Consider the following 17,778-nt stretch of genomic DNA (forward strand, 5'->3'; position numbering starts at 1 on the left):
CAGTCGATGGGTTGCAAAGCTCTCTGAACATGACCCACGGTAAAACCAGGTCGCCCCCAAGGTGATCTATGCTTGGTATATGGATAACACTAACTTTCTTATGCCCTTTAGAAGAAGAAGAGGCCCAGGAGGACAATGCACCTGCGGCAGAGCTGTCCAACGACTCCGATGCTCCCCTGAAGCCCAATGTAAGTTCTACATCTTATATGGATGATCTTATAGAGATGATAATGCCCAAACTCCCAAATTCTCCCTCAGAATGACGAGGACGACGACTACGACCCGGAGGATAACCGCAAGAAGAAGAAGGGCAAGAAGCGGAAGACCAGGAAGGGCGAGGAGAAGGGCCGCAAGAAGAAGAAGCGCAAGAAGAACGAGAGCGAGGAGGACAGCGACTTCGTGCAGCACGACGAGGAGGTGGAGTACCCCAGCACCTCGAAGCGCGGCCGCAAGCGCAAGGAGGAGAAGCAGGCCGCCAAGGAGAAGGAATCGGCATCGTCAGGTGAGAACAATGAGAACAATTGGTATTTGATTAGATTGTTTAAAAAGCTAACATAGAATTGATTAGAGAGGGAAATGGTACACACTTTATGTACATGGGATATCTTTTTCGTAATTTTAGGATGGTTTTTTATAATCTTTTTTTATCCCTTCCAGGGATGCCCTCCGTGGAGGACGTGTGCTCGGCTTTCAGCGTGTGCGACGTGGAGATCGAGTACAGCGAGGAGGAGCTGCAGAGCCTGACCACCTACAAGGCCTTCATGCAGCACGTGCGGCCCATTCTGCAGAAGGAGAACCCCAAGATTGCGGCGCCCAAGCTAATGATGCTGGTGGCGGCCAAGTGGCGAGAGTTCTGCGAGAGCAATCCGCACATTCAGCAGGAGGGCGGAGCTGGCGGTTCCGGAACATCCGCTGGCCAGGCACGCAGTGTGGCCGGCGACGAGCCGGAGGAACCGCGTTCCTCGCGCTCTTCGCGCAACGAGAAACCCGACGACATCTACGAGGAGGTGGTCGAGGAGGAGGAAGAGGAGGAGGAGGAGGAGAAGAAGCCGCGTCGCAAGCGCAGTGGACGCGGCAAGAAGGGGCGTCGTCCCTCCGCCAAGGTGCCCACCCTGAAGATCAAGCTGCTGGGCAAGCGTAAGCGCGACAGCTCAGACGAAGAGCAGGAGGCTAGCGGTGCATCTGAACGCGATTCGGATCTGGAGTTTGAGCGCATGCTCCAGAAGTCCGATGACAGTGCCGACGAGAAGGAGACTCCTGCCTCCACGAAGGCAGACAACTCGGCACCCGCCGCCCAGGAAGATGCCTCCGGCGCTCCTGTGGTGCGCAAGAAGGCCAAGACCAAGATCGGCAACAAGTTCAAGAAGAAGAACAAGCTCAAGAAGACCAAGAACTTCCCGGAGGGCGAGGATGGCGAGCACGAGCACCAGGACTACTGCGAGGTGTGCCAGCAGGGAGGCGAGATCATCCTGTGCGACACCTGCCCGAGGGCATACCATTTGGTGTGCTTGGAGCCCGAGCTGGATGAGCCGCCAGAGGGCAAGTGGTCGTGTCCGCACTGCGAGGCGGATGGCGGTGCCGCCGAGGAGGAGGACGACGACGAGCACCAGGAGTTCTGTCGGGTGTGCAAGGACGGCGGCGAGTTGCTGTGCTGCGACTCCTGCCCCTCGGCCTACCACACGTTCTGCTTGAATCCGCCACTGGACACCATACCAGATGGCGATTGGCGTTGTCCACGCTGCAGCTGCCCACCGCTCACGGGCAAGGCAGAAAAGATCATCACCTGGCGCTGGGCAGTGCGTCCCAGTGACGACGGGCCCTCCACTTCGAAGGGATCGAAGAGCAGCAACTCGCGGGTGCGCGAGTACTTCATCAAGTGGCACAACATGTCCTACTGGCACTGCGAATGGGTGCCGGAGGTGCAGCTGGACGTCCATCATCCGCTGATGATCCGTTCGTTCCAGCGCAAGTACGACATGGAGGAACCGCCGAAGTTCGAGGAGTCGCTGGACGAGGCGGACACTCGTTTCAAGCGCATTCAGCGACACAAGGACAAGGTGGGCATGAAGGCCGACGATGACACCGAGCTGCTGGAGGAAAAGTTCTACAAGAACGGCGTCAAGCCGGAGTGGCTCATTGTCCAGCGTGTAATCAACCATCGCACGGCGCGAGATGGCAGCACCATGTATCTGGTGAAGTGGCGCGAGTTGCCTTACGACAAGTCCACGTGGGAGGAGGAGGGCGATGACATCCAGGGCCTAAGGCAAGCCATTGACTACTACCAGGATCTGCGAGCTGTGTGCACCTCGGAGACCACGACATCGCGCAGCAAGAAGAGCAAGAAGGGGCGCAAGTCCAAGCTCAAGGTGGAGGACGACGAGGATCGTCCGGTGAAGCACTACACACCGCCGCCGGAGAAGCCCACCACTGACCTGAAGAAGAAGTACGAGGATCAGCCCGCGTTCTTGGAGGGCACCGGCATGCAGTTGCATCCCTACCAGATCGAGGGCATCAACTGGTTGCGCTACAGCTGGGGCCAGGGCATAGACACCATTCTGGCCGACGAGATGGGTCTGGGCAAGACCATTCAGACGGTGACCTTCTTGTACTCGTTGTACAAGGAGGGTCATTGCCGCGGACCCTTCCTTGTGGCCGTGCCCCTCTCCACGCTCGTCAACTGGGAGCGTGAATTCGAGCTGTGGGCTCCGGACTTTTATTGCATTACCTATATCGGTGACAAGGACTCGCGAGCCGTCATCCGCGAGAACGAACTGAGCTTCGAGGAGGGCGCCATTCGGGGCAGCAAGGTGTCGCGCTTGCGGACCACCCAGTACAAGTTCAACGTGCTGCTGACTAGCTACGAGCTGATCTCCATGGACGCCGCCTGCCTGGGCAGTATCGATTGGGCCGTGCTGGTGGTGGACGAGGCCCATCGCCTGAAGAGCAACCAGAGCAAGTTCTTCCGCATCCTAAACAGCTATGCCATTGCCTACAAGCTGCTGCTCACTGGTACTCCGCTGCAGAACAACCTCGAGGAGCTCTTCCATCTGCTCAACTTCTTGAGCCGCGACAAGTTCAACGATCTGCAGGCCTTCCAGGGCGAGTTCGCTGACGTTTCCAAGGAGGAGCAGGTGAAGCGCCTGCACGAGATGCTTGGCCCGCACATGCTGCGGCGCTTGAAGACCGACGTGCTGAAGAACATGCCCTCCAAGTCGGAATTCATTGTGCGCGTAGAGCTGTCGGCCATGCAAAAGAAGTTCTACAAGTTCATCTTGACCAAGAACTACGAGGCTTTGAATTCGAAGAGTGGCGGCGGCTCCTGCTCCCTGATCAACATCATGATGGACCTGAAGAAGTGCTGCAACCATCCGTATCTCTTCCCCTCGGCCGCCGAGGAGGCCACCACCTCTGCCGGTGGTCTCTACGAGATTAATTCGCTCACCAAGGCCGCTGGCAAGCTGGTCCTGCTTTCCAAGATGCTGAAGCAGCTGAAGGCGCAAAACCATCGTGTGCTGATCTTCTCGCAGATGACCAAGATGTTGGACATTCTCGAGGACTTCCTCGAGGGCGAGCAGTACAAGTACGAGAGGATTGACGGAGGAATTACTGGCACGCTGCGTCAGGAAGCCATCGATCGATTCAATGCCCCCGGAGCGCAGCAGTTTGTCTTCCTGCTGAGTACCCGAGCCGGAGGATTGGGTATTAACTTGGCCACTGCCGACACTGTCATCATTTACGACTCCGATTGGAACCCGCACAACGATATTCAGGCCTTCTCCCGAGCCCATCGTATTGGACAGGCCAACAAGGTGATGATCTATCGATTTGTGACCCGCAACTCGGTGGAGGAGCGCGTTACGCAGGTGGCCAAGCGTAAGATGATGTTGACTCATCTTGTGGTGCGACCGGGAATGGGCGGCAAGGGCGCGAACTTCACCAAGCAGGAGCTGGACGACATCCTTCGCTTTGGTACCGAGGATCTGTTTAAGGAGGACGACAAGGAGGAGGCTATTCACTACGATGACAAGGCGGTGGCCGAGCTGCTGGACCGAACCAACCGCGGCATTGAGGAGAAGGAGTCGTGGGCCAACGAGTATCTGTCCTCGTTCAAGGTGGCCTCTTACGCCACCAAGGAGGAGGAGGAGGAGGAAGAGACGGAGATCATCAAACAGGATGCGGAGAACTCTGATCCGGCGTACTGGGTGAAGCTGCTGCGCCACCACTACGAACAGCACCAGGAGGATGTGGGTCGCAGCCTGGGCAAGGGCAAGCGAGTGCGCAAGCAGGTCAACTATACCGACGGTGGGGTTGTGGCTGCGGATACCACGCGGGACGATTCCAACTGGCAGGACAACGGCAGCGAGTATAACTCGGAGTATTCAGCTGGCTCCGACGAGGATGGCGGCGACGACGACTTTGATGACCAGAATGGAGGCGAGAGGAAGGCCAAGCGGCGTTTGGAGCGTCGCGACGATCGTCCATTGCCTCCGCTACTGGCCCGCGTTGGTGGAAACATCGAGGTGCTCGGTTTCAATGCCCGTCAACGCAAGAGTTTCCTGAATGCCATCATGCGGTACGGAATGCCCCCGCAGGACGCCTTCAACTCGCAGTGGTTGGTGCGGGACTTGCGTGGTAAATCCGAGCGCAACTTCAAGGCCTATGTCTCGCTTTTCATGCGGCATCTCTGTGAGCCGGGAGCGGACAATGCCGAGACCTTTGCCGATGGTGTGCCGCGTGAGGGACTTTCCCGCCAACATGTGCTAACCCGTATTGGTGTCATGTCGCTCATCCGCAAGAAGGTGCAGGAATTCGAGCATATTAACGGCTACTACAGCATGCCCGAGCTGATCCTCAAGCCTTGCGAACCGGTTCGATCAGCCCTGAAGCAGGATGCGGCCGCTCTGGAAGCTCCGCCCGCTGGAGGCAATGTGGACAAGAGCGCCACTACCAGCAACAGCGCCACTCCGGCCACTAGTGCGGCTCCAAGTCCAGCACCAGCATCTGAGAAGGGCGAGGACAAGGACAAGGATTCCGAGAAGGAGAAGGACAAGGCCTCGTCTGAGAAGAGCGAGGTGAAGCAGGAACAAGAGGCTGAGGAGGACAAGAAGCCCGGGGATGTCAAGCAGGAGAATGCGGCGGAGGAAACCTCCGGCGACACAAAGCCCAGCGAGGCGGACGTCAAAACCGAGGTGGCCAAGACAGAGCCCAAGGAGGAGGCCAAGGAAGCAGAGCTCAAGGAAGAGCCCAAGACCGAGGAGAAGGAAAAGGAGAAGGCCGAGGACAAGAAGCCAATACCAACGACAGTTATCGACGACGACGATGACGATGTGATGATTGTCAAGGAGGACGGTGAGCTGGAGAAGCCCAGCGCCAGTTCGCCCAAGGATCACAAGGCGGCCGCTGCCGCCGCCGCTGCTGCAGCCGCCGCAACTGGAGCCACTGGCAAGGGAGTGGAGGACAGCTTGGAGGTGCTGAAGCGCAAATTCATGTTCAACATCGCCGATGGCGGTTTCACCGAACTGCACACCTTGTGGCTCAACGAGGAGAAGGCTGCGGTGCCCGGCAGGGAGTACGAGATCTGGCACCGTCGCCACGACTACTGGCTGCTGGCCGGCATCGTGACCCACGGCTATGGACGCTGGCAGGACATCCAGAACGACATTCGCTTCGCCATCATCAACGAACCCTTCAAGATGGACGTGGGCAAGGGCAACTTCCTGGAGATCAAGAACAAGTTCCTGGCCCGGCGCTTCAAGCTGCTGGAACAGGCGCTGGTCATCGAGGAGCAGCTGCGGCGGGCGGCCTACCTTAATCTCGCCCAGGACCCCAGCCACCCGGCCATGTCGCTGAACGCCCGTTTCGCCGAGGTCGAGTGTCTGGCCGAGTCCCATCAGCATCTCAGCAAGGAGTCGCTGGCTGGCAACAAGCCCGCCAACGCGGTGCTGCACAAGGTGCTCAACCAGCTCGAAGAGCTTCTCTCGGACATGAAGAGCGATGTGTCCCGGCTGCCAGCCACCCTGGCCCGCATCCCACCGGTGGCCCAGCGGCTCCAGATGTCCGAACGATCGATTCTCTCTCGCCTGGCGGCCACCGCCGGCAATGCCTCCAATGCAGGTGGGTCTCTACATAAGATTATAACGTACTCCATAACTTGATACTAAAATATCTTTTTATGTTACAGCTCAATTGATGGCACAATTCCCGGCTGGATTCCAGGGCACCACTTTGCCGGCATTCACCAGCGGACCGGCGGGCAACTTTGCCAACTTCCGGCCGCAGTTCTCGGTGCCCGGCCAGCTATCGAATAATTCCGGCGTCTAGGCATCTCCTCAATATCTATGTTAAGAGCATTCGTATTCCATGCAAATATACTTTACTCAAGCTAAGAATTTAAATTTCTACACAAACCCACGCCCGCACACCCCACAACCTATATTTATCATAATCATTTGCAATGAATCCAGATAACAAAAAAAAACAAACGATCCATGTCGCGTTCACACAAATAATTAATTCAAAACGTTTGACACTCGGCGAATGGCGGGTTCGGTGTCGCCAGGCTTCGGATTCTGCTCCTGGGGCGGATCTCAGCGGAACACCACTCGTGGCCCATTCACCTACGACAAGTATAATAGTCCTTATTTTACTTCTTCACTATGTGATTACATAATCTAGATACAAAATATAAATGTATTGAATTCCATTGCAAACGAGTGTTCCGAGTGTTATTTACATGGGTTGGCTAACGAATGGAATCTTATGTTTCACTAGGTTCTTACTATTTTAGTCGAAAAATTATTTTCAATTAAAAAAACGTTTTAGTTCAAGCGATAAAAGTTTTATTCATAGCTTTCGTTTCGAATATATCATCGTGTTCATGTATATTAATATAAATTAGTTAAGTTCCGTGTGTATATATATCTGTGGGTGTATATATATAATTTGTAAATATCAAATACATAATCATTAGACACACTGAAGTCGTATCTGATAAGCGCAATACTAATTTCGAACCGAGTCCGCTCGGTGCGTCACACAAAGCCAATCAATATACGTAATACGTATGAGTAGAGCAACAGTAGTCTGCGAGTTCTGGGGATTGAAATTCGTACCACCTTGATATTGCTCTTCAATCACGATTAATATCAAACTGTCGGCAACGTTTCACTTTCGCTCGTTATTTACACAGTACTAGTTACATTAATTAAATGGAATTTCCCGACATGGTCTGGCGTAAATAATAATGAGCTGGCTCTGCGGGCCTAATACAATTACAATTTTAAAATTATATACAACAAAAACAGGCAAAAACAACAAGAAAATATTGAGAAGGGATTTGTTCGGCGCAGCAAACAAAACCTCACGTTGGCCAACCAATTTAACGTATTATTTACAAGCTAGACTTGAATATTGTATAGTATATTACACGCGTAAACAAAACTCGGCAAATAAAGGGGAAGGTAGACTTAGGGCTAACTAAGGGCTAACAACTATTGCGGAAAATCAAAATGAGCTTAGAATAGTAAATAACAAAACATACGCGTGGCGAAACAAAACACAAACTCGCTGGAACAGAAGGGGGAAGAATGGGGGAATATATCTTCATAGCCACGATGCCCACGACGGACACCAGTTAGGAAATCGAGCACAGCTTCTTCAGCTCTCCCTCGGTCTCGTCCACCTCGAGCGGCACACTGGAGGCGTTGGGCAGGGCCCGTCCCTCGATGTTCGGCAGGTACGGCTCGTAGTCCAGACCCTTGCGCTCGTAGAACAGCAGATAGGCGGCACTTGGATCGATGACTGGCTTCTGGGATATCTCGCGACAGGAGCTGTCGTTGTAGCAGTACCAGGAACCAGTTGCATTCGATGCATAGGAAATGTAGTGACCCCCATTCAGCATGCCCGAGTGAGACTGCAGGAGAAGAAGGTTGTTAAAGAGCCAGCAAGATGAGAGCTATGGGCTACACCCACCACAACGGCATAGAGTCGGTACTTGGGATCGAACTCGTCCACCTCCGGCTTGAGTCGGTGCTGGTGATAGTCCTCGAACTCGCCATCCACGATGGGCGTTTTGGTGAGACTCGTCGAGATGAGGCGTTGTCGTCGGGCAGCATTGATGGTCTTGCTCTGGCGGAGGATGTTTCCGGTGGGAGCTGGTGCTGCTGCTGCCGGAGTTGAGCCCGCTTTCGTTGAAAGCTCCTCCTTGGTGGGTGCATCAATCTCGTCCAGCTCACTAACTTCGTTGCTTGCCAGCGGCACGTCGGCATCCTTCTTCATTTCCAGCAGCTCCTTGTGCCGCAGTATCGTCTCCTGGGGAACCGAGGCCAGATACGGAGTGGGATCGAAGTCATCGAAGGGGAAGTGCACCACTTTCTGCGACTTGACCCACTTGCCGTTGACGCAGTTGAACCGCTTCAAGTGGACAATCTAAAAGAAGAATTTTATATTTGATAAGGAGTCTTTGAGTTAAGTCCAGATGAACAGCTTACCAGTATGGGAGGCAGCTTCCAGATCTGCAGTTTCTTGGTGGCGGGTTTCTTGCCCTTGCAGTGGCTGCAGTGGTACCACTGCTCCAGCTTCTCCTCGGAGGTGAAGGCGCGCAGGCAATGATTCAGGTCCACGGGCTCCACTTGCTCCCGCCGACTTATGGCAATGGTCTCGTGATCCACCCAAAGCTAGGAAAGGATAAATGTGATCATAAGGAAGGTACACTTGAAGAGCTTATACATACGCGCTCCAGGGTGCTTTGGTAGCGCAAATGCAGGGCAGTCGGATCCCAGTCGATGGCAATGGTAAAGTCTTCAAAGTATTTGGTTGTCGGTGTGTACGACAACGAGGCGGTGTACTCCGGCGTCCGTTTGGCCTCCAGATTGGGTAACGATGGAAATTTAGCGTTCATTTTTGGCGTGGATGTGTTGCCTACAAGAAAAAGAGGAACATCAGTTAATATATTCTTGCAAAACTTGAATCTCTACTCACTGGCCACTGCATTGATGGGCGGCAGGGCTCCCTGGAGCACATAGTCATTGTTGCAGCGGATCTCGCACCCGCGACAGAAGCTGGACCAGGGGCAGATCGCGCAGGTCAGTCCGTCCGCCTTGACGGCGCGCAACGTGAAGGGAAAATCGTAGCCCAGGCTGTCATCACTGCGGAAGATTGAGATCCTTCATGTATAGAAGTATAAACTTCTTATATGGTGATACTAACCAATCGGCGGCATGATTAGCCTGCTCCGTGGTGGCCGGCAGCGGGCTGAGCAGCCTGCTCACCTGCAGCCACACGGCGCAGTACAGATCCTTGTGGGTTCCGCCCTCACTATTAGGGATGAGCAGTGGAACCCCAAACAGACTTGGTCGCGTCTTGTGGTAGGAGAGGAAGTAGCTGTCGTGCCGGGTGATCTTCCGGTGCACAGCCACCAGATATTTTCCCGCCTTGTGCGGCGGCTGCGAGGAGCGCCGCGAGTAGACGCCACTGCTGGTCTCCGGCTGCGAGGTGGTGATCTGGTCCGGCTGGTCGGGCTCCTCCTCCTCGTTGCCCTCCTCCGCCTGTTCATCGACATCCAGGCTGGCGCCCAGCGTGTTGCCCGTGCTCAGGCCACTGGAGTCGTTGGGCGACATACGGAAGGAGCCGTCATCGCTGTTGCTGCCATGGCGGCTACTCACCGGCGCCAGCTCCGCCATGGGAATGGGCTCGGTCAGCGAGCTCTCCATGGAGTTCTCGCCCGAGTGATTGGTGTACGACATGGAGCTGGTATTGCTCTCCGTGTGCAGCAACTTGGCGGAGGACACACGCTTCTGCTGGGCGGCACCGCCGTGGATGAAGGTGTTCTCCGGGCTGGAGCTCAGGACGAGCGACTCCTGCACCGAGAGTTGGACTTGGAATTAGAATGGGTTGTGCTGGGCGGAATTGGTTAGTGTGTTCAGGGGCGTGTTGGGTGTAGTAAAGTGTATTAAAGCTTTGGGAACTCAACTCAAACCAAGGATCAATCTACTCGCAACTGTACAAAATGTCTAGAGGGTAAACGGCTAGAGTTCAAAAACTACTTTGAATTTTAACAAAATTGTTTATGGCAGGTGTTTTAATTAACTTTCTATTTATTTGGTTATTCCGTGGGTTCGGCGGAAAGTGAAACTGTAGTTAGGATTTAGTTTTTTATAGGGAAAGCAAAGGATTTACGTTTTCTTAATTATTGTTCGTTCTGCTTTGGAATTTTAATAAAAGATGATCATTTTTAAATTATAGATTGATTTTTTAAATGTTTAAAGATTTTTACGATAAATCTAAGGATCAATCAATCAAAAATCAAGTACCAAATGGAGTATTTTAGTTAGAACCGATATCATTCGATCCAAAAATACTTAGATCAAAAAACAAGTCTTTCGTTAAGCTAAGACAAACTAAGAAATACAACGATTTTTCTAAAAACAAATCAACATACGGATAACGTGAATCGCCTTTAATGAAGGGTGGCATTGCAAAGCTATGGGAATGTCCAAAAACTACTAGATAAATTATAATTCACAAACTTCTAACTTGATAACCAACAACAACAAAGATATTCAAGGATAGCAAAGAGGTGATTCGAAATGTTTGGGTTTTTGGTTTAAGCAAAAATTGTACATTAGTTATAGAATTATGAAAAAGGCCAGCAACAAAGTAGGTGATTAGTAGAAGGATATATAGATTACAAATAATTGATATCAATTTGGTAAGTGTGCGAATAATACGAGAGTAGGGAGAATATACAGAGTTTGCTAGTAGTTTAGAGAAGTTAAGAGGGAAGCCCACAAACCACGCGGCGACGGCAACTCATTTAACATAGAGGTATTTAATATATATTCAGATTGAACGCTTGCAAGCTGACACGCTGGCACTCGAAAGCAGACGGAGGCGGAATCTTGAGCGGATTCTAACCGGCCATATCTGTGCCGCAATCCTAGGCAAGGGAGACTCTGGAGTTCTGAAGTTCTGAAGCTCTGAATTTGAGAATTCGATTGGCCCCAAAGAGAACTTGGGGCGTAAATCTATGATATTAAATACGTGTATGTTAATATAGTTTAGAAGCCATACCTTGAAGCAAAATAGGCTGTGTGGCATGCACTCTCGCTTTCCAAAGCACCGGCTTACCTTTCCGGCCTCATCTGGCAGCAGTTCGTGCACCTGGTTGTCCCCGCTGCCGTTTGCGCTGAAAGTGCTGCTGATGGGATTGTAATTAATGCTGCTTCTGTTGTAGTGAGAAGCCTCCGTCTCCACCTCCACCTCCGGCTCCACTTCGATCTCCAGGCCAGACACATGGCCATTGCACAGAGCTCGAGAGGATGCGCGGTGGCTGGAGGTCTGCAGAGTGCTCAGCGAGGACAGCGAGTCCTGTGCGCTCGTGATGAGAGCTGGGGGAGATTACATATGTACATACAATATAAACATAGAACTCATTGGGTGACTAAGTACCGGAACTGCGCTGAATGTCCTTGAGGCCCTGCTCGATGTGCATGCTGAGCACTGAGTTGGAGCGTGTCCTCACACTCTGCTCGGGCAGCTGGTAGACATAGAGCTCCTTGGCGCTCTGCGTGCGCAGCTTCTCCTCGTCGGCCAGCACCTGGCGTATTTGTGAGTTCCACAGCTCGCAGACGAGCATGAGATTGGGCTGCAGGGAGCACAGGGTGGCCAGCTTGTGCTTCAGATGCGAGTACTTGCATTCAGAGTTGAGCCGAAAACCATATTTGATGGGCACGCTGCCATCCAACAGGATAACTGCAAATTAATCAAAGAAAGAAGTTTAAGAATAGAAACTTTATCGGAGTACTAATCAAATAACTCACCCAGGACCTCCAAGTAAACGTAGTTCTCCACCGGAAGCGGCAGACTCAGCAGGCTAAAGGGATCAAAGCGCACCGACTCGTGTCCACAGCCCAAACAACTGACCTTTGACTTCAGCTGCCCGTAGAACAGATCGATGATGATGGACTGGTTGCGGGCATGGTGCTGTGACCAGGCCTCGGCGGCCACTATCTTGTCGGGGCGACCATTGGAGTCCTTCAGCTCACTGTACGGCTTCTCCATCACGCGGTTGAGATCCTCATGCAGGGCGTCCAGCAGCCACTCGAGCAGCTCCTGCGAGTCGTGCTGACCTCCGCCGGCGAACTGCGGCGCATGCTTGTTGACGCAAAAGCGCAGCTTGAGCGGGGCCACCGAGCGCGTCGTCGACGTCCAGACCTCCTTTAGCAGCTCCGCATAGCGCATGGCCAGCTGTCCCCTTGTGCCTAGTTTGTTGGCCGCATTCACCTCGAAGCGGTGCATCTCCCGCTGGAAATACTGGGCCAGCGGCTGGGTATTGAACAGCACCTGCAGGGCGGCGTTCATAAAGCAGGTGTTGCCCAGGTTGTGCAGCCCAGTGGCTCCCGGCGCGTGAACCGACATAATTGAGCTGCGGGTGAGGCGACGCCGATCGCCAGGGGTTCCCGCGCCTTGGCCACTCTGAGCGCTGGCCAGGGAGCCAAGTTCCTCGGGCCAGGTCAAATCTTTGTTGCGAATTTCCAGCAGCAGCTGGTCGTTGTCCCGGATGAGCAGCTCCTTCAGACACATGGCATCCTCTTCCAGCAAAATGGCACCGTTGTCCTGCTGCGGCACATGCCACAGCCGGATGTCCTCTGATTTGAGACGTAGCTGGTCACACAGGAAATCGCCCACCTGGCGCACCGTGGCCAGTCGGCTGAAGGCAGCCGTATAGGCGAGGTATCTCTTAGGTGGTTGAAGCACACTGCTTGCTGCTATGGCCGCATAACCGCCTCCCGAGGCCAGAACCCCATAGCCACCGCTCACAGAGGAGCCCCAGCTGCCAAGTTGAGAACCACCGCTAGTGCCTGTTTGGGATGGCTGCGCCTGGTGGAGCAGGATGCGCAGGTTCAGCGGGTACAGCTCTAGTTCTACATCGGAGTTGGGAGGTTGAATGACCTAGGAGCATGGAAATTTGCAATATTTACAATTGTATATTTTGTGAAATAATTGTGTTAATATTACCTGTCGTGGCAGAGGCAGATTGTCGCCATACCACCGGTTGAGGGCCTTCCATAGGGACTTGGGAACGAGCTCGAAGTCGTGGCTCTGCACTAGGGGCGTGTCCCGCTTGAGGTGACCACCCTCGCCGGTCAAAGTGCGTACATTTCTATACGGATTGGCTGTGATCAGATTGCTGTTGTCGATGGGTCCCGGCCGCACTGGACCGCAGTGTCGTCCAGCTGAGATCCCACTGCTCGCCGACCCGGATCCAGATGCAGATCCCGTGCCAGAGCCCAATGAGTAGCTATCGTGCTGTTCCAGGCTGTGTGTGTTGAAGCTCTCATCGCAGACAAGCGCCTCATCCACGGCGGTCCGCTGGCTGGCGGTGCGTTTGCAATATTCGCAGGTGTGGGCCGTATGCTGGGTGTACTGCATCCAACCCAGCCACCAGTCGCGTGATATTAAGTACCAGAACTGGCCCACACGATACGGCCTGCGTTCCTCGCGTCGCAGCCATCCGCGGACAATGTCGTTCTCCATGTGCTTGCACTGCGGCCACAGACCAAAAACGATGTGGCAGAGCTCAAAGATGAGGTCCAGCAGGGGCTGCATGAGTCTTAGGTCGCACTGCACGTTCCACAGCATAAAGTCCTCTGCGGTGAGAGAGACATTGTCCCTGGTTAGTTTGCTGGGTGTGCCATCTGGACTCCTGCGCTGGCCAAACTCTAGAAGATCACTTATCACCAGCTGCTTGGTCAGCTCCTTGTACTGCTGCGCCTCGCGGTTCTCCTTGGCCACCAACAGCAGGACATCGATCATCTGAAGCGTTTCCTCGTGGCTAAGAACTCCGTCTCGGTCCACATCGAAGATTTTGAAGCAAACTATGCGTATATAAGGGTTAACTTTAGTTTGAAAAGGAAAGGTAAGTAGTCAATGCTCACATCGTGTTCTTTCCACTCCCGGTCCCCGGCAGGCGGCACTCACGCCACAGCACAGCTCCTTGAAGTCGATGTGTCCATCGCGGTTCTCATCAAAGGCGTTGAAGAGTCCTGCTAGCGCATTCTTTGGTATGGGTGGGCTTATCAGGGGTCCCAGGAACTGCAAGTCGATTTGGCCGTTCTGCGACGTGTTCTTCAAGCGCCAAAACTCCTTCTCCAGATCACCAATGTCCTGGAAAAGATTATAGCGGAGTTAGTGTGGTCTAACCAAAGGAATAGATGGGAATGAAAGGTGGCTCCAGTAGTTTGAAGTGGCGCATAACAAAACAGATGTGGAAAATAGATTTTCCGGGAAATAATTAGCAACGCAGGTGTTTAGGGAATGGAATCTAACCTTCTCCTCCAGGTGCGTCACTCCAGCGAGGCTCTGGTAGAACGTGGGCGTCTCCAGCTCCGAGGTGAGACTAACACAGTTGTCAGACAGGAGCCACTTGGAGAGGACCGTGGCATTGCGATGCTTTATGATCCAGTCCTGAAACTGCTCAAAATTGACGCGTTCGCTCTGGGCAAACAGGGAGACGCTCTCGAAGGGAGGCAAATTGACGTTGCGCACGTAGTCCGACTTGATGATGAAGGTGCCGGCATCGTTGCAGTACAGGTTCCACAGGAATCTGGAGGAACGTAAGAAGTTTATCTATTATAACCAGTTTTAGTATGGATTTTAAGGCAAACTCACTTGGTTTTCTCGCCCTGGGTGCCCCGTGTGATGAGGACCAGGCCGCAGAGCAGGTCGTTGAAGGAGATGCCGCGCTGCGTGCCACCACAGGCGGTGTATAGCATGTCCGTGATCTTCGGCGGCACTCCCTCGCAGAGCACATCCTGCTGGAAGGCGTTCCGGCTGAGGAAGTTCCTGCCCACGCCCGCCGATTTCTTGAAGGCATCTCTAAGGCGCCGAAGCTCCACATCGCTTACTGGAATTCAATTTGGATGGATGAGTAATGCTTGCGGTAGGGATTATCCCAAATGCCTCTAATTAATTGCCTATGTGCTTGGGAGCCCCCGTTTTTAATGCGATTTACGAGCTCGTTTTCACACCAGCCTACGTGACGTCAATAATGAACTGATTGTAGGGCAAAATAAAATTCCAAAAAAATAATTCAAATACACTTGCTGCAATCGCTAATAACAGCAATAAACATAATTTCTGAAATTATTTATCTATTCCATCACTTATGGGATTAAGTGTCGCTGTTACCTAATTAGCCATTATCAATAATTGATTTTTGTACCTCCTACTCGTCGCGTTAAAGTGTGTGTCGTTTTCCATTTAAATAAATATATATAATATTTATTAATAACTTTCGTGTCCCTGTAAAAAAATTTATCATTTTAAAGATCTTATTATTGATTTTCTTTTGAAATGAAGTTATATGGAATGGGTATCTCAAAGTCTGCTACAGCCATATTTTTTGTTTGCTCCAAATGATTGTGAATCACTCTCCGAGGAATCACAAGTGCACGTCCATATGCTTCCAGGCACAAATGTGCGAGCAAATCGTATCGCATTTAAGTCGTAAAACGACCGGAAAGAGTGGAAAAGGTTCATTCATCATCTATTAAATATTTTACATTCTTTTAAAAATATGTAATAATTTAACGCACTTGAAATGCCATTAGTTCAAAGCATCAGTTGATCAATAATAAATCCATTAAAATATGTAAGAAGCTAATCATTTAACAATTTAATTTAATCATTAAATAATTAATTGCCCGTTGTTTACAATTCGTAGCGTTGACTAATTAGCGAAGGAAATAAAAAGCCACAAGAAGTGTCATTCAATGGGCAATAAATAAACCATTTTAATGTCTGCGATCGGGCTGAGAAGAGCCCACTGATAAGAGCAAAAGTAAATTCCGGAATTAATTGGGCAATATTGCATGGGAATTATGCGACGTCGCGGAAACGGAATTTTATTGAATGTCAACTGCAACTGGGCTCTGCGCTTCTGAGATTTCTGGCTGCCGTACTCGCATGCCAGTGCTATTTGTTTTTCCCCCGCTTTTCTTGAATTTCTCCGCTGTTGGCTGGGTTTTATTGGAACCGGTCGGTCGGTGTGGTGTGGTGTGGCTAATAAGAAACACACGCACCTGGTCGCACGCCCCACACCGTCGAGTAGGTGGGTTCTCGGGGCAGGGGTGGTCAGGTGGGCCGGGCGCGGGCCTTATCAGCGACATTCGTTTTCTTAACTCCGGCTGGCTGGCTGGAAATCAGCAACCTCGACCATAACAACACCAGTAGTGAGATGAATGCCAGTGCAAAGGGAATGGGCGATTAAAGTGGGCCTAAAGCACTGCCAGCGCTAAGCGTCATGGAGATTGGGGCGACGGGGTGGAAAATAACGGGTTTTAGTTGGCCAAAATAATCTTAACTTTTTGGATGATTAACAATTGATACAGCAGTTTACTATTATGAACTGTGGAACCGAAAGACTTCGGACCTTTAAAGCTTTGAATTTCAATCTTACGATAACAAATTTGGTTAAGGGCTAAGACAATTTCATTTATGTTTTAAGATTTATTTATCTAGAAATCCTTTATAAAAGTAAAATATCTTCTGCGATTATTAAAGTTAGGCAGGCACCACTGTAATTGGTCTAATCACCTGCCTTCTAAAGCCAAAATACTTTCATTACTATCTGGAAATGCACTTGAAAGTGATTTCCTTTTAAAATTCATTCAGAATGTCTGCGCACTTAAACACGAATGGAAATGCACAGGGGAATGACGTGCAGAATTTATCGCGCCAACTAAAAACAATAGAATTTCCTTCATAAGATTTGAAAAAGCGAACTTTAAAGGAATTTCCTTATCAAATACTTTTATGGAATGCCCGGGCACATGAAATGCAAGCTGAAATGAACACTGGAATGGCAGGCTGAACTTGAAATGAACCGCATCCGCGACGACATCCGCATCCGCGCATTCCAGTCACCCTAAGCATGAACTGCACTGGCTAACTAACTGTTTTTCTGTGCGTCGCTGCTTTGTTGTCTCCCAGCCACCCAGCGCCCACCTCCCACAGCCCCACTTCCACCCGCAAACCACCCCCAATCGCTGAGCTTTTCTATTGTGACGTCACTGGCGACGGAGACGCAAATACCCATGCACACACACACACACACACACACACACGGCGCACGAACACAAATAAAGCAAGGGAATACTGGAATGGCAAAATTAATTGCAAAAAAGGGGAATTTCAATTGCAGGTTGTGGAGGAGCAGAGGGTGGTGGTCAGGAGCGGGGGTGGTGCGGGAGCCACTGGTCAGAAGTCGTGGGCGCAACAACAATGGAATCGATTGCACCTGCCCGTGTTGTTGCTTGTGCGGGGTTCTCTGTGTTTCTTGATTAGCAGTGACCCATTTTCCACTTCCGACGGGGGGCACTGGCACACGAAAATTCCGAGCGGAGGACACTCACCGCGCTTCACCGAATCCTCGTAGCTGATGCTATTGGAGTGCTTGGACTCCTTGGTGCCCATGGCCCAGAATTCTGCTGTTCGCGGGGGTGCAGCTGCAATGGATTCTAGGGCTCCTCCTGCTGCTGCTGCTGCGCGTCTGGCGGCGCCACTGCTCACATTGGTTCAACTTCACTTAACAGTCGCGGGCGGAACAATGCACTGCGTTCAGGGATCAGGGGCAGCAGGATCGGGACACTTTAGATACAATATACACCTGTCTTTTCGACTCTTGTCTTGTGCTATTTGATATTTTCCTCTGTTTCTTGTCGGCCGAACGCTTTGCAACACTGCCCGGCACAGCTGTTTTTCTATTCCTTTTCCCCA

At 51.8% G+C, this 17,778-nt stretch overlaps 2 protein-coding genes across 3 annotated transcripts in view; one reads left to right on the plus strand and one right to left on the minus strand.

Annotated features, from left to right (window-relative positions):
* The window catches only part of LOC108028015 (chromodomain-helicase-DNA-binding protein Mi-2 homolog), a 29,558-nt gene extending 22,848 nt beyond the window's left edge, over positions 1-6,710 (plus strand). Inside the window, exons 2-5 of the mRNA XM_017099644.3 lie at positions 112-188; positions 259-502; positions 658-6,114; positions 6,182-6,710. Coding sequence (XP_016955133.1) covers positions 112-188; positions 259-502; positions 658-6,114; positions 6,182-6,321 — 5,918 coding nt within the window. The 3' untranslated portion in view covers positions 6,322-6,710. The remainder of the gene's footprint in view (positions 1-111; positions 189-258; positions 503-657; positions 6,115-6,181) is intronic.
* Positions 6,711-6,816: 106 nt separating this feature from the next.
* Positions 6,817-17,745, minus strand: LOC108028016 (ubiquitin carboxyl-terminal hydrolase 32). Of its 2 annotated transcripts, none has more exons than XM_017099646.3 (14): positions 17,415-17,745; positions 14,671-14,905; positions 14,329-14,605; positions 13,938-14,166; positions 13,018-13,877; positions 11,820-12,951; positions 11,449-11,751; positions 11,128-11,387; positions 9,208-9,857; positions 8,980-9,146; positions 8,732-8,919; positions 8,490-8,675; positions 7,972-8,427; positions 6,817-7,912 (listed from the first exon to the last, which is right to left on the minus strand). In XM_017099646.3, exons 1-14 carry the CDS (start codon positions 17,473-17,475, stop codon positions 7,634-7,636), a joined length of 5,283 nt encoding a protein of 1,760 aa, XP_016955135.1. In that variant the 5' UTR covers positions 17,476-17,745; the 3' UTR covers positions 6,817-7,633. The 2 variants fall into 2 exon arrangements, with proteins under 2 accessions (XP_016955135.1, XP_016955134.1); XM_017099645.3 differs by having other exon boundaries at positions 11,071-11,387.
* Between the last annotated feature and the right edge of the window lie 33 nt (positions 17,746-17,778).

This window comes from Drosophila biarmipes, chromosome 3L (assembly GCF_025231255.1).
Source record: "Drosophila biarmipes strain raj3 chromosome 3L, RU_DBia_V1.1, whole genome shotgun sequence".
Lineage (NCBI taxonomy): Eukaryota > Metazoa > Arthropoda > Insecta > Diptera > Drosophilidae > Drosophila > Drosophila biarmipes.